Genomic DNA, 22,028 nt, shown 5'->3' on the forward strand with positions numbered 1-22,028 from the left:
TGATCATGGACCTCACTGTATTCAGAACTAAATGCAAACACTATTTGTTATGCTTGGTGTTCTCGCAATACACATATGGGCAAGGTGAAACAAATGCTCCAGAAGTAAAGGAGCAAGAGAATTTTTTTTTCTTCGTACATTTTCCCTTCATTTAATAATATGGCACCCAAGAAAACATAGTTGGAGCAGCATTTTTAGTTAATTAACCCCAGCCAGAATTTACAGCTCAATATCCCCACTAGCAAGTTTTATTGAGACAGCTCAATATTCCCACTATCAAGTTTTATTTTAACAATTTTTAATTCTCTTGCATGAGCACATTTGTGTAAGGTAAAGGGAAACAAGCAATCTACTGCTGTTTATCCTCTCAGGCCCCTCTGTCCTCAGACTTCCTTGTGTCTTCTTTCTTTATTGCCTCACAAAGGGAGAAGACTAGCTAAAACTGAGACACAGCATCCCAACATTCATAACTTCTGATGCCGTAGCTTTAATATTGACAAAAAAGCAGGAATAAAAGAGGCTAATTGAAATTTCTCAGGAAAAAGTTATCTTGTAAACGAGAGATGAAGAGAAGCTGCTGCTTCTTCAGAACCAGGAATTCTATTCAGCAAATTAACAAAAAAAAGTCTCATAAAACCCTGTTTTGAGGGCAAACTATATCCACATCTTGTCAAGCTTTTAGTATTTAACATACAGGTACATGAAAGACTTAAAGTCCACTCTGCAGAGCATATTATTTTGCTCAGAGTTCCACAAAAAAAACAAAGGGGACACAAGCACACAAGTGTGTATTTCTTCATCTCTACCTTCTCTTATCTTTACCTTTATTGCTCCCTACATATTTACCCACATAGCATAATTTAAACATACTTGACTCCACACAGAAATTGACTCATCTGCACATTCTAAAGCCTTGACTGCAAAACCCTGTTTTGCAGTTGCCAAATGGAAACAGACAGGTTACCATTTTCAGAACCAAGATGGCAGTTGAGAAGAAATGTATGATAAAGTCCTGTTTCCACAGTGTTTGTATGATGCTGCACTATTTTTGCAACATCAAAAGAACAAGAAAAAAAAAAAAGAAAGAAAACAGAATGGTGCTATTTTCATTCAGAAAAGGCAGATAAATATCAACATGAGCCATGATCACAGATCATAATGAGGGAACACTTAAAATGGGGGGAGAGCCATTAAAGTGCCCATGCCAAAGCAGTAGCTCTTTTGTATTACACGTTTGCCACAAGATCCAAATAAAAACACATACATTTTGCTTCCATGATGACTGCTATGCCAACACATATGCTGCCAAATGAGTTAGAAGTATTCAGCTATATACTGGTAGATGAATCATCAGCTAAATTATGAATACAAATCTCTATTAGTAAATATGATAGGGGGAGCAGAAAAAGTCCAAATGCTAAAGTAGCCTGGCAGTGTCCTCTGCACCATTATCTAGGAGGCAGTGATGCAGAGGGTTGACCAATGTATAGGGGGGTTGTACAAGGGGGTTAGAGGAATTCACTTGCTTAAGCAAAGGTATTGTCTGTACTTATCATGCCTACTGACCAGAACAAAGGCACTAACTATTGATAAGGAAAAGCAGACACCTGGTTCTATTGACAAGGAAAAGCAGACGCCTGATTCTACTGATAAGCAACTATTGATAAGGAAAAGCAGACCCCTGAATCTACTGTTAAGGGGGAGAAGCAGGTGGTTTATGGCTGGGACCAAACCCTAAGGCCATACATGAAGACTAAAAGGTGACAAGTTCAAGAAGAGGAAGACTCATTTACTTCATCTTGAAGACCCCTACCCACAGGAGGAAGACTCATTTACTTCATCTTGAGACCCCAGCCCATGACCAGAGGGGGCACTGCGCAGGTGCAAAGGACCTTCTAGCTCATTGTAATACAAAGCGGGGATAGGATATGAATATGTATAGGCATATGGTGCAACCTTATAAATGTAGAGGGAAACAACACTGAGGAATTATCCCCGTGCGTCTCAGCGCTGAATAAAAAGCATACCTACTTTACAACTTTTAATGAGTTGTGGAGTCAATCCGCGCACCAGCAGGAAGAAACAGGAAAAAATATCCCTTTATGCTAGCAGACTCATTCTTGTTAGGCAAAATCTCAGATTCTCCTTTAAGTCCGTTTACAGTCAAGCTTTGTTTCTAAATACGGAATTCAAAGATGTGTAGAATTATAATTACAGCATAACTTCATGTTAAATTATTACTGAAATTCTTGATGTAAGTATCCAGACAGCTTTCATGAGATGGTGACTACAAGGCTTCAAAACCAATGCTGTAAATTGCATTTTTCAAGTCTTTACTGTTGTTTTGTGGTGTTTGTTTTTTTCCTGGGGTCAGGGTTGTTTTCTGTTTATGGGGGTTTTGGTTTGGTTTGTTTTTTTTCTTTTGGCTTTTTTCCTATGCAGCACGTGTGGCAAAAATGAATGAAACATTCTCACAGTTATTTTGCATATTACATCAATTAGAAGTGCAAGGGCAGGTATATTGACACATTTCAAAAAGGGTTAAAGAAGAAAGTTTTCAAATTAGAATTCTGTCCCGTTTCAGACTCCACTGTTCCTGCAGATTTATCTTTCCTTAAGTTCAAAAGATACAGACTTAAAAATAAATAAATTCTTAGACGGCTAAAAGTAATAGGGGTTAAGCACAAAAATATTCCTAGAAATCTTAGTAGGCAGCTATTTGACACTTTAAATCCCTAAAAAAAATTTAAAATGTGGCTGCCACTTTCTCTTTTTAAGGATGACAGTTCAATTTTCCAATAAGAATCTGGATGGAATTTCTAGGTGAAAAAAAAAGGTGCACCTCAGGGTGCAGACAAGAGGCATCACTTTAGAGAAAAGCAGGAATATCTCGTGCTTGCTCTCCCTACCAAAATAGGGACTCCTGCAGCTCACTGTGACAAACTGTTGGCCTCTCTATACTTGTTTCAGTAAAGGAAAATCTTGTTTATGACACAAGTATTTCTGGTACAGTTATAAACCTAAGTGTGCTGCTACTAAAAGATATCTCTAGATAACAATTTTGCACTGATCCTCAGTGACCACAGTTCCTTTTGGTTCTGAGGCAAATAATACAGACAGAAAGCGACTGTGCAATTTGTGAATGTCACTAACTTTACCTCCAGGATATGGAAAGAACAGCTCTCCCACAATGGAACCCGAAGAACACCACTGTTATCCCCTTTTAATGTTCAGAGGGATGGAACACCTCTCCTATGAGAAAGGCTGAGAGAGTTGGGGTTGTTCAGCCTGAAGAGAAGGCTCTGGGGAGACCTTACTGAAGCCTTTCAGAACTTACAGACGGCTTTATCAGGAAGATGGAGACAGAATTTTTATTAGAGCCATTGCAATAGCACAAGGCATAAAAGTTTCAAACTACAAAAGATTTAATCTAGATAGAAGGAAGATACTTTTCACAATGAGGGTGGTAAAGCACTGGCACAGGTTGCCCAGAGAGGTGGTGGATGCGCTATCCTTGGAGACATTCAAGGCCAGGCTGGATGTGGTTCTGAGCAACGTGATTTAATTGAAGATGTCCCTGGTCATTGCAAGGGGGGTTGGACTGGATGATCTTTAAACATCTCTTTCAACCTCAACCATTCTATGAAACAGGGGAATGCAAAGCAGACTAGTAGTGTCACTCCTGTTCAGCATTCAGAATGGATTCATATTCTGATTTTCAGGGTAGCACCCCAGTTGTCCACAATACATGTATGCCTGGATCTCTAACTTGAATAGCCACCTTTCACAAGCAATCTCTCTCAGATATAACCATTATTATTTATTTGTCCACTTACTATTTGTGACCATGGGTCTTAGCCCCAACCAAGTCTCCAATACACTGCATCTTCTAAAATTAAGGGTTCAATTACTACACAAAGAAACTGTCAGGAGAAAACCATGTCATGAGAAGAGGACTGTGCTTTTAACAGTCTCCTCTCACAAAAGTCATTGCAGTAAATTGTATACCGGGTATCCAGAGACTGGCATGTACTGACCAAGTATTTGCATGCCAAAGTCTTAGAAAACTTTGCCTCCAGCAAGCATTTCCAGAAGGCAGTAGAAGATGTTTCTACACTAAAACTACTTATTTTTTCTAAAACATGAGTATCCTTTCCTATCCTATCCTCCACAAAAAGAATATCCCATTGAAAAAGATTTTACCTTTTAATCTGGAAATGGGGAAAGACAATGGCTTGAATGCAATGAACATGAATTAACCTTGGTTTATTTTCATCTGCTCACACTAGCATAAAAGATGGGACACAATTCTGCTGCAGTATCCACAGCACAGAATCCACAAAATGACTGTTTATATGAAATTCTTCATTTTGCTCTCCCCACCCATTCTTTAAACTTAAGAGTAAATTAGAACCAGCAGGTCTGGATCTCCCAAAAGAAAATCTTCTTTGAAAACATTTAACATATGCCTAACTCCCCTAAATGGAAAATCAGCAGTCTTGCATGGATCAGTCAGCTTTTATCTTCCTTGACAAGAAAAGACTCCCATAAATTGTTACGAAAGTCTGTCATAAATATTGCAAATTGTGGTCTCTGAGTAGAAAGACAAGATGTAGACAAGAGAGGATAAACCCCAGGACTCAGGAAATGCAGTGTAAACCACAGCAAAGCTGATCACCATTCTACTTAAGGAATTAAAGAAACAAAGCTTGTAAAGACTGTAAAGTTCAACAGAAGTTGTACTTATGCCAAGCTCCTGGCATACATTTTTGGGCAACAGAGAAGGGTAATGCAAAACGTACCAAGTTGTGCAACTTCATTTACAAGATCCGTTAACTATGTCATTTATAACATTTAATACATTAAAAACACTCAGGTAACGCTACATTCTTCACTATGAGGGTGGTGAGGCCATGGTACAGGGTGCCCAGAGAAGCTGTGGCTGCCACATCCCTGGCAGTGTTCAAGGCCAGCTTGGACAGGGCTTTGAGGAACCTGGCCTAGCGGAAGGTGTCCCTGCCCATGGCAGGGGGTTTGGAACTGGATGATCTTTAAGGTCCCTTCCAACCCAAACCATTCTATGATTCTAAACTGCTTATACTTGGATAGGAATAAGACAGGGGAGACAGCTGAGACTATGTGCAAAACCTGGTTTTGTGTCCTTTGTTTCCTAATATCTGCATAGAATACAGAGAGTTAAACAAACAAAAAAATCAACCCAATCTCTGACATAAAACAATGCAGACATTTCCAAAGGAGCAATACAAAATCTTACTATAGCAGCAGTTCCCAGAGTTACAGTACACAGTGCACCAGTCATCTCCTAAAATCCAAATCTTTTATTGGCTTCCAAATGGACCAAAACAAAAAGACCTACAATCCCAAACTCTGGACCATACATTTTCATATGATAATGCCATGGAAAATGCAATTAAGCTAATTGCATAAAAAAAGCCAATATGATGATCCCATACTTCAGCAAGCACTTAAGCATTTCTACATTTTTCATATATAAGGACATCAAAACTAACAGAAGCTTTATAGTTTTCAGTTCTGAGAAGAAAGTACTCCGGTATTTAATTAATGATTTGTATGCTTTTGCATCCAGCTTGATTTGCAGGTGCACAATTTTGATTTATTTGATTTATAAAATACAAATCAGAGCCTTAAACCTCAGCTCTGAGTAAGATAGCATTAATTTCACAGTAAAATTCTGTGCAAAATTTGTTCCTTCCAGTATAAAGTATTTGAAAAGACAAAAAAAAACCAACAACCCACAAGTCTGAAACCAACAGGAAGACCCTTGGTACTTCTGAAAGGACCCTGCAAGGAAAAGCAAATTTTGCTGCATGCATGAAGATGAACCAGTTCCAAGTATAGACCCAACCACACCTCTTCCCTCAAGGTCATAATGGCAGAGCTCTCTAATACAGGATCTCAAAGCTGGCATTCCTCGGCTTTGCTACATCTTTTTTTTCCCGCAATCCAACAGTACAAAGAGAGGAACATGCTAAGTATCTGTGCAATGTCTCCCAGTCTCCTTTCTACTTTCTTCCAAAGAAGGATGTATAGGAGTATAGGACCTCCCAGGTGAAATGGCTCGAGTATGCCAGCCACAGGTGTAAACTACGGAAGACAAAAGTTGGTGAGAGAATTCTATGCATTTATTTATCATCACAGAAAGGAGTGAAAAGTAAGACAACAGCACATTCCTTCCTGCGGGTCAAAAGGTGGACTTCTGGTCACAAAAAATGTGATTCTTAGGCTGGAACAAGAGTTGCTGAATTTGCTGAGTCAGCCATCACAGAACCCCGATAAACAGCAAGAGGAATAAGCTGCCTATTTCAAAAACATTAAAATACAACTTCTCAAGGTGCCTTTGTAAAGTCTCTTTAACATGCTATGCCTGTCCTGCTACAGCTACTTAGACATCGTGAAGTACAAGGCATAAATGAAACACCCTTAAGGTATCAGTGGAGAAAAAGGAAATGTTACATAAAGCAGTACTTAAAAAATCCTTTCCTTCTCCTCGATGTGTAGGTATAATACATGAAAAATTAATGAAATCTACTAAAAGACTTCAAGTTCTGAAATACTGGTTTTATCATAATTTAACTTACATGCGATCTCTTTGGAGGATAAACCTCTGAAAATTCTTTATCATTTGTCTGCCACTAATACACATATTTGACATCCACATTTTCAAATGCATTTCCTACATATTTCAGTTAACCCATCAGCATGTTACTTAGTTACTATCAGTACAGCATTAACCAATGTATGCAAGATGGAAGTCCAGTTCTAATCCCTGGAAGTGTTCAAGGGCAGTTTGGATGGGGCTTTGAGTAACATGCCTGGCCCATGGCAGGAGGGTTGGAACTGGATGATCTTTAAGGTCACTTCCAACTCTAACTTTTACTGTATGATAATATGCAAAACGTTGAACTCCTGCATTCAGAAACATGTCAACTTTTTTGGCAAAAGCAAAACCTTTTACTTTGAATAAAAGCTATACAAATACAAAAGAGACTTTGTTAAGAGTTCTTGAGTATCTACTAAGTAATTATTTGCTGTATCTAAATTACAGGGTTAATTGGTCTCATGTGCACCAACTTTCTGGGAGTAACGGACACGCTACTGAAAGATGTACCTAAGGACTTACACAGAGTGTGAGTCTGAGACCAGTATTTAGCTAAAAAAAACCCCAAACCATACAAACAAAAAACCCCCACCTTTTGCCTCTAAATGGAAGATACTTAATAGCTAGAAACAATAAAGACAAAATACACATTTTAGATGCAACTCCCGCAGAGTCAACATTCTTTATCATATTTTTAAAATACTGATTTTTAATGGCTATGTATCTACTATACAAATTAAAGCTGGAACAGTGGTGCAAATATAGTTTAAGCTTTTCCTTATCACTCCCTTAGTCACATCCTAACTGGACAAAATTAGCCTCTTTGTGGTAACTCTGGAAAACAGAAAAGTCACTTAAGTTTCTGTTAAAAAGCAAGTAACTTCCAGACAGAAATCATAAACCGGCATTTGAAGCCACCATGCAAGCAGTCTGTGTTCCTCTTGTTTTCATATATTCATTGCTGTACTAGCAGACAGAACAGGATTGGAAAGGGTGTACTCCTTAGTTCCGTGCTTCAGCAGAAATACCTGTGCACTGATTGTTCAATTAGGCTCATCTTGATAAATTAATCCTGGCAGCAGCTCACTTTAACACAAGAGCACAACCAAAGGCACCATACAATATCTAAACCAGTATCTTTTGCTTGGTGTATCAGGAACACATTTAAAGTGAAAAGTCTAACTACCTCATAGGAGGCCAAACCTTAACGTTTCAGTGAATGCACTGAAGCTTCAATAAACCAACAAAACCCACCACAAAAACCCAAAGTCCTAAAAATCGCAACAACCAACCTTCTCATGTAGGAACAGAGCTACTCTGATTCTTCAAATGTCATATAAACACATAACAGTTAAAAGAATGCACAAGCACACATACAGATTAGGAATGCTTTCCTGAATCGAACATAAACATATGTAAATGTTTATGCAATTTTTTTTCTTTTCTAAAAGTGCAAGTTAATGCCTGAGGCCTGTCTTGAACCACGTGAAAATATACTTGCTATCCTCATGCAAACAAGCCCAGTTTTCACAAAACAACAGCAAGAAAATATACATTAATGTTTCTGCCGGCTCAAAATAATCAACAGTGTAAAGCCAAACCAAAAGGTCTGCTGGTTTGTTAATGCTAAAAATTGTTAATTATGTTTTAAAATTTAGTTTCTATTTATAATACAAACCTCCAAACTTTCAGTAAGCATTGAAACCTGCTTTGATGTTTTTCTGTCTGTTTGAACAGAAACAATTATCAGAATTCAGTGTGAACTTACCAAAATTGCTTTCATTGTTCTGAAATTGCATTTCTACAAATTATGTATTGAGAACTCCCCAACTACCAAATTCTAATAACTGCCATCCTAAATTTGCATGTCTTAAAGGAATTAACACTTTTCATCATACAGTTCACATAGCATTTAAGTAACAATACTTTCTACACTGACATCTAGTGAAGTTTTACAGTAAGAAGAAAAAAGCCTATTCTAATATTTTGCACTTACAGAAAGCTTTTAATCTTCCAAATTACCTGTATTTTCTATTGCTACAATTTGCAACATGATTATACATCATGCACTATTTTCTTTTGAAAGATATTTTGCCACTATTTTAATAAATAACGTTTACCTGCCAAAGGTTCAGACATTCTGATCAGTACATTAGAAAAAGTTATAAGATATAGTGTAATTAAATGTAAAACATCAGTAGCAAAGTTACTTTTCTTCCTATCATGCCAGATGTACTTATAAGGGCTAAACATCCAATATTAACAAAATAATTCTATTACATTCACTGGGAATTATGCATGCAAAATATTTTAATTCATACATTTCAGCTATCAATAAGACAACTCATCTCTCTTTTCTATGCAGTATCCAGAAATCTTGTATCCTTACATTCTTTCTGTAATCAATGAAAAAAAGAGAGATTCCTCTGGGAATACCTAAATTAGTCTCCTGCTCTAAGTCATCCCAGAGCTTGGTAGGCTTTATGAACAGTACACATAGTCTTTGAGAAGACTACGCAGAAGTGAGGGACTGTTAGGAGAGAGCTAGTGCATTTCTTGACCCCATAGCTCCCATATATGCATAGGGACAACATACTATCTCAGATACCTTCTACCCTCCTCGAGATGCACTCCAGGGAGGCAAGACATGATGCTGTACCAGCTACAACATTAATTTCAGCACTCATTAAGTTTCTAAAGGCAAAGTCTCATTTTTATGCCTCATCGAGAAAAGGCAGTTAAGCACTGCCTGACAACATACAAGAGGTTCAGTGCTGACTCTGGGGAAAATGTATCACCTACTGAATCACAAGCAAACCTATAAATGCTTTCTGCAGTGACAGATATTTGAAGAGAGACAGATTATGCATTTTCCCTTCTCATTAGTGATCGTACTCTAGATAAAAGTTTGGGCTGTGCTATTTCAGACTGCAGCATAGCTGAAGTTTGCAACAGAACAAATAGACTCAAGTCTTACTACCCTCAAAACACAAGAAGACAGCGAAGGTCCATTTAAATAGAGACTGCACCTTAGAACGGAAACACTCCTGGGTGAATGGTATTCAACACTTTCTTGGTAAAAACTGTGGTAGACTTGCAGACTTCTCAAAGTCCAGGAAGTGCAGAAAATCGTGACCTAAGAACTGAGACTCCAGAACTTTCTTTTGAGCTCCAGTCTGCTGACACCATGGCCATTGGCTTCATGAGATGAGTCTGGAAAGCTGGATTTTTTCTGGTGCTTGACGGAGGTGAGGAGAAAAACCACTGGATATTAAATTATGTTTTGGCTAAAAGCTGCCTGAAGCTAAATTACACACTTGTAATCACTTCAATTGCAAGGCAAAAATACCAGTAATTAATGGTGGCAATGTGACAGGATTTAGAAGAACCAAAATGAATTCTTGATAGTACATAAAATGTAAAAATCTGAGAGCTATCAACATTTTATGTACTTAAATTAGTTCCACTTGCAGTGGCGTCAGAACGAGTTTCTCTGGTTAATAACCTTCATCTGAATCTAATCTTGACAACAGAAACTCCATCAAGAATTATGAAGTGGAAAAAATGGCTCCCGTTTAAAATAAGGAACTCTTCATACTTGCACTTGATTTTGTATTTCGTCACAGAGAAGCTCAATAATCTGAGGTAAAGCTGCCATATGTCCAGGTTCATCCAATCACAGCCCTTTTTTTCAACACAGAAATCTTGTCCTAGCAAAATAAATAAATAAATATAAAAGGACAAATTTGGCATGCAAATTTGGCCATATGCCTGGAATTTCCAGATGGTGGGCAGCACAGTCAGGTGGCAACTTTAATGTGGCTGCTTGATGTTTGGAAACCCTGAACAATGTAAATCCACTGGGACTTTTGTGCATCTGAACAAAGAGTTACCTTATGTGCAGAACATACCTAGCATGTTCCCTTTACTGAGTACTCCCAAGTAAGATCTGCCAGATAGGATCCAAACAATGTCCTGTATTTCCTAGCCATAAATATGACAACCCTCATATCAACTACCCATTCTAATGCAATCTTTTAAGGGCATCCATAACTGCATACGCATGTAAGAAAGCAAATTCAAAATAGGCAAATAGCACTTGGCACGTGTATTAGTACACTCATCTGAAGATTTAGAACTAGATTTACAGAGATCTAGCACCTCATTACGTAGCAAAATCCACAGCCTGAATTAGACTTCTGGAATTAAAAAAAAAGGTCAAGAGAAGATTTAGATGCTTAGAAAGAGGACACACACTGTGAAGCAATTAGAGCAGCAGTAACTACAGACAGACAAGAGGAAAGACTGAAGAGTTTTTAAGAACCAGCCAACTCACCCTGAGATTTGAAAAGATATCTCCTTCCAGTTAGGATTCATAGTCTTCAGTCATCTCAGAGTGAGGCAGACCACACTTTGTTCATTTTAAAGAAAAAGACAAATCACTCGTTTCAAAGAAAGAACAATGTCCTTACAAAATGGAACCCTACTTCAAGATGCTTAATATCAAATACTCATTTCATAAAAATACAGAAATTCTAAATGGCGCAGAAACTAAAACCCAGGTTTCCCCAACTTCACGTATCTAATCTAACCACTAAGTCACAATAACATTTTCTCCCTCATCCTCCCAATTTCTTAATTACTCCATACTGAGATGAATTTTAAAAAGAAAAGCTGGTAATGCCTACAGCTCCAGGCAATCTACAAATTTACAGTTACTGAATGCTCCCCAGAGAAAGGACATGTGCCTTGAAACTCTCATCCACATCCTCTGTCTGAACCAATGGGTCACAGGAAGTTCGTGTGAAGCTGCACAAGTTGCATGTTTACCAGAGCTCACATCTCAGCTAACACAAATGGAAGAACATCTATGTAATGGAGCCTAAAAGGTTTTCTATGTATTTAACAGATACCAAGCTATGCAGCACCATGAAAACTATGGTACTAGAGAGCCTGTCCAAAAGCAGTATTTCAGGTACGTAGAGGATCTTCAGTCTAAAAGCAACATACATCCAGGTAGCTGCGGAATGGAAGCTTTAAGAATCAAAGCTCTCAATCTGAAACTTTAAGTTAATTTTCCCAGTCTTTATAAAAGGCACAAGAACTCCCTGCCTCTTAGATACATGCCATTTTTGACTGAATTATGTTTATTAATGTATCCTTACACACAGGATATAGCATGACATCACAGCATAGATGGCAGAAGAGCCTCGCAATTTCTACAGCAGTAACCATGCACACCTGGAAACTCACAAGCAAGGGCTTTTCTTCATTAAAAAAACTTATTGAAAATTTTAAGACAAGGATTCAGTTAAACACTTCATCATTATTTAGCGTCTGCGGCCAAACTCAGTATCACTAACAATATATTTTCATATTTATTGCCAAAAAATTATGCTGGCACAATATTACAAGATTGAAACTAAAGATCCATTTTAAAACCAGATATTTCAAAGTTAAAAAATAGTACAGCTTTAATTCTTCATCAATAAACACACATATTACCAAAATAATCTCTGTATTACTATTAACATCATCCCATCCAGATTTCATGAGACAGTCCCAACTTTTAACAACCACATTGTGATTTTGAGAGCCCGTAACTGTTTCAGGGTATTAATTGAAGTCTTCTGGTATTGAGAGGTCTTCTGGTATTGAGAGGTCTCCTGGTTTCATCAGAACAGGCTAGATAACCTTGGTCTCATTTTTTTAAACATTATACAAGATGGTATGAAAGGACAATCACAAGCAATACATCATCTCCTGGCTGCCCTACAGTGCTTTAAGCTGTTTGTGGTGACAATCAGCAGTAGGTCTAGGTGGATCCAATCATTGGAAATCATTAAAAAACACACATACAGTGTCAGCCTCAGAATGGGGAAACAAAAATCTTACCGAATTCCCAGACTGACCCTGTATGTATCTTTTACAGAAAAACAGTGGTTAATGCACTAAACTGAAACTATGTGTGATAAATGAAAACATACACCTCTGTCTGACACCACAGCAAATTCCGTAAGCTGCTGTTTAGAGACAAAGTAGGGAAATTATCTGAGATAAAGCAAAATGGATTAGTTTTTGCTGAAATCAATGCAAAAAACATGAACCCAACTGTAGCAGCTGAACCTCAAAATCTTCAAGGATAGCATGGATAAAGAGCTCATTTTCATACAGTCCCTCTGGACTGAACTGAAACAAGAAAGAAAATTTATGTCTGAACATCTGGTACCACCACAATACAGAGTATGAAAAGCTCTGCTACCCTTTCATTTCTGTGCCATATTGCAGGACTGAAATTACTACCTTGGATGATTCTGAACCATGGTCAAAAGATGTAACAAGTTCCAAATTTCCCCTGCCAACAAAAACAAAGGGCACCTGCTTAGCCATCAATCAAGAGCCAGGCTGCCTCGCTTAACATCCAGTTCTACGACCCTCCACAAAGCAGGCCATGCTTGAAAGCAAGGTCTGCGCTTTAATTCAGTAAAATGTGCTTCATTACATAAACAACTGGCAAAGATTTTTTTTTCTCCTGTAAGCAATGATAAATATATGTCTCTCACATTATCTAAAGCACCAAATAACATTTCACTGTATTATTTTCTCAATTTTTGGAGGACCTAGGACCAAGCTCATTAATGAATTTAGTCTCTGAAAATCAACTAAATCTACTTACACGAGGAAATTAGCCAAATTTTGCTTTCATTAGACTTGAGACTCACGTTAACCTGACCTGCTTAAGCAAAAATAACAATAACCACCACCATCAATCCCTTGCCACACTGTTCTTACGTGATTAGCTTACTGAAACCAATTAAACACATGAACATATATTTATAAATAAAGAAATGCTAAAATGATAGATGAGAAGAGTTAATTATTCTTCCAAGTTCAGGGACACTAAAATGATCCCAAACTCTCCAGAATCACAGAATTCCTGACAAAAACAATGGATTAAGTAAGGGCTTCTCTACCTTCAAGCCATCTGCTAGACTGCCAATAACGCTCCAGGGATATAATATTTAGGGCAGGCTTCATCTCACCTAATCCTATCCATCTCAACTTTTGACTTGAAGCATGAAGTTTGTATTTAGGCTCCTCCTACTGTCAGCTGAACAGAGATGGAAATTTCTAGAGAAAATAAATCCCACTTCAACATATGTGTCCCAAAACCTAACTCATCTGCACCTGAAGTTAGGCAGAGGTTTATCTCACCCACCATTCATTGGTCAAATTAAATATAAATAAATTCAGACACAGACATAAAAGCAGATATTTATTTAAATTTCACTAAATTCTAATAATACAAATAACCCAGAGTATTTTGAATACTAACAGTGTTAATTTAAATTGACCTTACCATCAGTAGGGAGTATTGACACAGCAGGAAGTCTAGAGAATGAGTATAAACTCACATGGAACAAAATCAAGCAGAAAGCCTGCAGAACACACAGGATAAGTAAGTGCATGGAAAGATCTGGGCTGGCAGCAATAGCATTAAGCCCATTAGCTGTCATTAGAACAAACTACACCACCTTGGGCTTTGCCAGTCCGACCCAATCACAATGACTTGGCCTATCCAGATTACTCCTTGAAATGGTGAAATCAGTCAACTTTTGGCCAGGCCTTTATACCCTGCTGTAATACTGCTTGCTATCTCAGTTAAATTCTTAGTATCTTTGATGGCCTTACAAATAGAGCAAATACTGCTATTTAACAGATGCAGGTCCTCAAATAAGATAAGTAAGGTACCTTGCAGTAAAGCAGCTCTATCTAGCACTAGTAGCTTACAATATGTTTAATGATAGGGACAATCTGCTGACTTCCACAACTGTAAGTAAAAAATAGCATTATTTGTGTCATTTTAAATGCTACAGACATACTCAAAGGTTTAGGTTATTTTGGTTTTCAGTCTTCGCCTCATATGAAATACATTATTTAAAGGAAGAAAATAATGTGACATATAAAAACACAAGACATTGTTCAGTAACCATACTAACTTTACAATAATCTTTTAAATTACATTTAATTCTGTAACACTTTTTTCTTTTTTTTTTTTTTCCCCAGGGAAGAGGGTGTAAACCAAATAAACAGAAAAACCAAACCAAACTTCTGCTGGGGTACAGAAATCCTATCCAGGTGGAGTTCATAGGCAGGTAAAACAAAAGCAATAATCAACAATTTTAGTTTTAATACTTCAGGGCATGCCTATGTGTACAACTCCTGTAGACACCCCTGAGAGAGTTTACATAATGCAGCAATAAGAATGTGCCAGCCAGCAAAACAGCATGGTCTTGTCCAGTCACTCGCAAATGTATTCCCCTTTTCTGGGTGGATGTTGCAACCTCATTCAAGCACTGCGCTGCTGCAGTTTGTCACCATCTCAACTCAAACGTTTGAAACAAACTGCAGGCTGTCTGTGAACCAGAGTAATGTTTTGACTGCAACACAAAAGCATTCTAACAGGTGGATACCACTTCTCAACTATCCAGTTATTATAATGAGAAAATACTGGACTAATACCCCGGACTCTCCTAAGGCAAATGCAAGTCGTGTTCTCTCCTGATATCAAGGCCTCATGGAAACTGGTCAGTCTTCTGCTCCTGTTTCCTCCTACACTACTTCACCCTGACTCAAAACACTTGAATTAATGGATCTCACCTGAGAAAATAGTTTTTTAAGTACTCATGAAAATTTAAGTAATTCCTTCTATTTGAATTAATTAACTTTTCTTTCCCCATGTAAAGTAGAGCAGCAGTAATTATCTCCCTTTTGTACACTGAGGAAGCGAGACTCACTAGAACTCAGGGACTTGCTCACAGGCAGAGAGGACCTGCAGCAGACGGATTGGATGCAAGAACCTGAACAACGGAAATAAAATTTCCAGTGAGATCAGTTACTTAAACTGCATGCTGCTATGTGTCCCCTAACACCATTCATGAGCTGCAAGACACAATGTTAAAGGACAACACCAGGAACTCACCAACAATATTCTAAAACTGTAACACTGACTATAACCAACCAACAGTCAACACATTTAAATCACTATCAACCTCAATTATGAGAGCAGGTATAAACCAGTGAAGTGTCAGAATGTCATATTAGCTTTCTTTCTCTTCCACTCCTTATTCTTTTCTTTTTCAAAGGCCAGCAAAGCTTTTGGAATAATCCTCTACACACCATATGTGCTCTTCTTCCCAACTCCAAGTTCTAGGATTATAAAATGAAAGCTGAGATCCTCACAGTTATATCATTTCACTAGTTAGGACTTCAAGACACCAAGTAAATGCAATGCATAAGAACTGACAATGACAACATTAACACCTTTAAAGTGTCTATAAGCAATATCTCATGGATAAACGCATGCTAATCAATTGGTCAAAAAGATTACCTAAGGAACTCAAAACACTGCCATTCCCCGTACAGAAATTTTAAAGGCAATCTACTCAGTCTGCACAAAGAAAGCTTTACATTCCCAGCACACCTACTTATGAATATGCTTCACACGAACACCATAGCTCCTTTTACACTCTTTTTGGGTTTACAGTTTTATTGCTCATAAAGGATGGATGGCACTCCGAAAGAACATGTCAGATATTTTCATTTTCACTTGGACTAATTCCTAAAGTACTGCACAATGGTCATATATATTTTAATGCACAAGAGCAGATTCAAGGATGAAACTTGTGCAGGAGAAAAACTTGAACTTCTGTCTTTTTGACTCTTTACTACCTCTACTTCTTGCTTCACTAAGACAGAAAGCATTATTATTCTCATCTTTTAGCATTCTGCTTTTGGGGTACACTCAATTTGCACATGACAAAGTGAATAAATAGGACCTACACAGTTTGTAAACACTGAAGAGGTCAGTATTGTAACAGTCATACGTAATCCACAGCAGGAACTGCCTGCAGACTTCAAAGGTTAACTGGTATTTGGTTTCCTGACAAAATAACCTAGAGATTCTAGCTTTCCTAAAAGTGCTTCTGCTTCATGTTATCCTGGAGGAAGATGCTCATTCCTATCCCCTCCCCATATTCTGAGAACCTATTTTGCAACAATATTTCTTCAACAAAGCAGTTTTGGAGTGTACAAACTCTATTTTATTAGTCTAATTGATTTGCTGATGAAAGTCTAGATTTTCCCAGGTAGTTAATATGCTGCTTCTCTTCAACACCCTGCAGTAAGCATCAGTCAGTAGTACAGACCATTCCACATGTCCAAGATTCTTGCATCCAAAATCAGATCTGAATTAGCAAGTATCTACCATGCTTTGAGTGTCAATAGTAGGCACACAGTAAATAATTTTTTATTATGTACTTAAAACATTTTCTGTATATTTAATAGAAGTCACATTTTCTGTAAAAAAATCAGTAAATAAGCATGTCTATTCAGTTACATACTCAACAAGAAGACAGACAAAAGGCCTAGCTTTCCAGTAAATAGTAAGGGCATTTGAAACAACGCCTGAAACATGCTCATTTCTTCTCCATTAATTCTACATGATTTTCCCATAAGCATACCTCATTTTCTATAACCAATTTTCATTTGCATAAATTCTTCCCAGAAAAAAAAAAAAAATTGCCTAACCTAATGATTTCTCTATTAATGGACATTTTGTCAACAATAGATAACGGCGAAATCCTTGATTAGTTTCAGGAGAATTCTGACTAGCTTAAACAGGCACTTACATCAGTAAGAGTCTCAGGGTAAGCTCATTTTAAATGCAGAACATTCAGTATGCCGAGGGAACATGATTGATGCAGGTAACCTGAGCAAATTAAGGTGTACCCAAAATGGTATAGTTTTGTTGCTTTTTCAAGAGATGGGCATATATGAAGCCCTGATATCCAAAGATGCTATACTAAATGGGTAAAATATCTGAGATGCTAACATCCCCTCTTCAGCTGTAGCTCTAGGCTCTGTCCCTTTCTCATACACATCATGTGAGCCTTAGCCGAAGATGCCAAGCAATAGCCCAAATGAACAAGAGGAGAGAATTCTATTTGAGTCCCTTCCCACCCCCACTCCAGTCACAGCTGTAGGCTCCATCTCTCTCACAACCCTAACCCTCATCCTAGACCAATGCATCACCATTAAACCATACCCCCTTAAAAGTCCAAACCACCATTTTCTCTTAAATTTTAATTCCTTTATCAAGCAAAACGCTTCAAAAGCCAGTCTGACATAACATAGGCATTATCACTAATGCAGCTTTTGCTCATTAAGCCACAAGAATACAAAGTGGCAGTTAACCCATTAGCCACTGAAACACAGATACTAGTTCTACTATAACACTTCCTTCAGAATATCACTCTGAAGTGAGAACTTGCCTACTTATGTGATTTTCCTCTCAGCACAATGAGAATGGTTAGACTGAAAAAGGACAAATACTTCTGAAGGGAAGGGATCCTGGTTCAACATTTTAAACATAGTAGAGATATACCACAAAAGGACTGTCTGTCTATCTAGCAGTTTAATTATCAAGAAAAAAAGTTTAGGGGTAACTATAATGTAGAATCATAGAATCATAGAACGGTTCCGGTTGGAAAGCACCTTAAGATCATCAAGTTCCAAACCCCCTGGGCAGGGATGCCTCACACTAGACCATGTTGCCCAAGGCTCTATTCAACCTGGCCTTGAACACTGCCAGGGATGGAGCATTCACCACTGCTTTGGGTGACCTGTTTCAGTGCCTCACCACCCTCACAGTAAAGAACTTCCTCCTTATATCTAACCTGAACTTCCCCTGTTTAAGTTTGAACCCATTACCTCTTGACTTACCGCTACAGTCCCTGACGAGGAGTCCCTCTCCAGCATCCATACTGACAAAAGGGCATATTATAGTTTGCAAATCCTTACAACATGATCAGAAAGACAGACACTAGGTATTACAAATCCTAGGCTACTTTTGGATGTGTTGCTTAACTTTCTGCAACCTCAATTTTTTCAGCAGTAAAATGAAAATAATCCTGCCTTTTCTGATAGTAGGGCTATAAAGCTTAATTCATTTAAATTCTGTGAAAGTCTTTTGAGCTTCTTTTATGAAAAGTGTTATTTAATTAAACATTGTTATTATTCCAAAGGAGCAACTGTAAGAAAAAATTCCTATTTATTTTATTGTCTACTGCAGTTTGCAAACACCTGTCCAACCCCCGAAAAGGCACACTTGTCCCTGTTCTCATAAGGATTACGCTAGCCCAAGTGTGTTGTATGAGCAAAACAAATTCTACTCCAACACAGAAACATTTTAACCAGTAACAAAATAAACAGATGTTATGACCATCAAGATTTTTAATAGCACTTTTAAATTACTTAGATTAACATTCTTTTTCTGAGTTTCATGTACATTTTAAGCTAGTTTATCAGTTAAAATACACACTGATCTCTTTTGCTGCCTTATTTAATGAATTAGAATGGTTCTTAACTCTGTTTTTATGGACACAGAAAAGAGATATTAATGGCACACATTGCTTTGTCTTTCTGCAAACAAGCTCAAAGTTGATACTGCTAGTTCTCAACCAGTACTGCACCGTTCTTCATTAAAATTTCATCTACTCTCAAATAAAATCATAAAGAAGAATAAAACCAAAAGAAATGCTGTAACCTTAAGTAATAATAATACCAGTTAGAGCAGAATCCAGATGTCCTATTCTAGCTTTCAGAGCTTAGGAACTCTGGGGTGTAGGAGCTTCCCCTCAGAGCTTTCACATACTATTATCTATTTCAGTGATGCTTCCCTTGCTAATAAATGCTGGGACAAGTTGCCTCATAGATCTAAATAAGCACAACTATTACCATTTTCCCTTGGCTGCAGTCACAGTGCAGATCATGGAGGTCAAAAGTAGTTCACTGAATACGAATCAGACCAAAATACTGACAGAAACACAACAGGCAAATTCTTGCCCTTGTGATCCCCATCTGGTGGGAAAAACAAGGCTCCAACTGGTCCTAAATGCCCAGGACTACTAGGAAATAACTAAGATAGGACTGGAAAAAACATCTGTAAAATTACTCCCCCCTGTCTACGGGCTGTGTAAAATACTGGACTGAACACAGGTATGCCACAAAGTACTTATCTCAGCCAATGCAGAGCCAAGCCCTGAGAAGCACGTGACACTATATACTCCATGCCAAGTATTGTTTGAAAACAAAACCTTTCAAAATACCAGTTTTCTCAGTCTACATTAGTCTCTGTCTGCAATAGTCAGAGCCCAGAAAGCCAACCGTATCCTGGGCTGCATCAAAAGAAGAGTGACCAGCAGGTCAAAGGAAGTGATCCTGCCCCCTTACACTGCTCCCGTGAGACCTCACCTGGAGTATTGTGTGCAGTTCTGGTGTCAACATAAAAAGGACATGGAACTGTTGCAGCAAGTCCAGAGAAAGGCCACAAGGATGATCAGGGGACTGGAGCACCTCCCGTATGAAGATAGGCTGAGAAAGTTGGGGCTGTTCAGCCCGGAGAAGAGAAGGCTGCATGGAGACCTCATAGCAGCCTTCCAGTATCTGAAGGGGGCCTATAGGGATGTCAGGGAGGGACCCTTCATTAGGGACTGTAGTGACAGGACAAGGGGTAATGGGTTAAAACTTAAACAGGGGAAGTTTAGATTGGATATAAGGAGGAAATTCTTTCCTGTTAGGGTGGTGAGGCACTGGAATAGGCTGCCCAGGGAGGCTGCGAATGCTCCATCCCTGGCAGTTTTCAAGGTGTCCGTGCCCATGGCAGGGGGGTTGGAACTAATGATCATAAGGTCCTTTCCAACCCTAACTATTCTAGTCTTAGTCTACATTTCTTATTCTCTGTAATAAACTCCTAGACATGCTATGCTTCTTTCTCAGGATTCAGAACTGCCATTTACAATCAGTTAGCCTAAGGAAAAAAGTTTTTCTGTTACTTATGTTGATCTGTTTCACAGACAGTAGAAGGATTCATCATCGTGTCAGCCCCTTTATTGCCACCTACACTACTCACTGTTCAAGAGCCTCAGCTGCAGCCCAGGGCCCAGGGGTGAAAGGCAATCCCCGATACCTATAGTTTGCTTGTCCTAGCAATCTTTTAGAAGACAGTACATATACAAAATGAAATGAAAAGTAAAGAAAATCATTTCAACTACCTTGCCGTGTAGTTTGTGGACATCGTATCTTATTTGAGCAAATTCACGGAGTCCAAAAGATCCTCCAATAAGATACAGCTGAAAAACAACAAAATAAAAACAATGTGTTATTACTACTATGAAAAAGAACATTTTGCATACTTACAAAGAACACTCAGGGAGCATCCTGACCCAATTCATTTACCAAGGGACCCTACTATTCTTCCCACAGAAACACCAGGAGCTGAAAAAAATAACCAACTGAAAGGTATGTATAGAAGAGTAAGTAGATACAAAGTCAGAGCCTTCTTCCACTCTCTAGGTACAGATTTCACAAATTTCTCTTATATACCAAGACAGCTGCTTCAGGACTCATATTTTCTAGGGACTTCCTCTCCTCAAACCCCTTCTTTTCTCTCTCCACAGGTTTCCTGGCATAACCGCAGCAAAGGAACCTTTACCTCACCACTACTGGATTTATTCTTATTATTTTCCAACTCTATGGGGAAGTAACAATGCCACATTGACTTATTCTGATGTCTGTCAGTAAGAGATCTAACTAAGCATCAGAACACACCAGCTGATTTGAGCTGTGGTTCAGTGATACATTATCACATAGTCTAAGAAATCATATCCAGCACACCTAGACTTTTATTATTGCCTTCTTAGTTGTCTTGCAACTCTCTCCACACCTGTAAAGCTTATGAATAAAAATAATAAAGGAAAAAATGAGTGGGGGAGGGAACTTCATATCCACATAAATTGTTCAATTATTCTTTATTATGACAGAGGGAGATCATAAAACTGTCTATATTTTACAACTAAAAATGGCAGACCAACAGAAGATCAAGTATTGTTAACAAGCACCATTAAGGACTTGAAAATTAGTGTAGAAATCTAGCTACTCTGTGGAAGAACCATACTTCTTGCTCTTGCTCTCACCTGACAGACTGTCTGCTGTTCTGTTAAGGAAAACATACAAAAGGCCAAAACCCTTCACTTCTAAAAATGTAAATCTAAGGAAGGTGGAAGCATGAGAAAGCTCTAAGGACCTGAGTGAAAAAACAAAAAACCCCACAAAATCCAAAAACAAAGCCCAACACCACTGCATTTTATCACCACACATTAGGGTTACCATCCTTCAATACAGGCTGTTGCTGCACTGGGTATTGTTTTCTACACAATGCTGGTAGATTTCTTGCTACGTATTAGGTTTGCAGCTATGGCCTGTGTCTAAGAATCGTTATAATTATGCTGCACAGGTAGACAAAAATGTGTTTTTCCAAAAAGTATGC

At 38.2% G+C, this 22,028-nt stretch overlaps 1 protein-coding gene across 2 annotated transcripts in view; it reads right to left on the minus strand.

The window, feature by feature from the left end:
- LOC133226619 (cytochrome c oxidase assembly protein COX16 homolog, mitochondrial) overlaps positions 1-22,028 on the minus strand; it is a 299,200-nt gene that overhangs the window by 266,261 nt on the left and 10,911 nt on the right. For both annotated transcript variants that reach the window (XM_061380355.1, XM_061380354.1), the window contains exon 2: positions 20,755-20,832. In XM_061380355.1, coding sequence (XP_061236339.1) covers positions 20,755-20,832 — 78 coding nt within the window. The remainder of the gene's footprint in view (positions 1-20,754; positions 20,833-22,028) is intronic.

The sequence above is a fragment of the Neopsephotus bourkii genome, unplaced genomic scaffold (assembly GCF_033783945.1).
Source record: "Neopsephotus bourkii isolate Nb327-2 ecotype Australia unplaced genomic scaffold, CSIRO-AGI_Nbou_v1 NB_1792, whole genome shotgun sequence".
Taxonomy (NCBI): Eukaryota; Metazoa; Chordata; class Aves; order Psittaciformes; family Psittacidae; genus Neopsephotus; species Neopsephotus bourkii.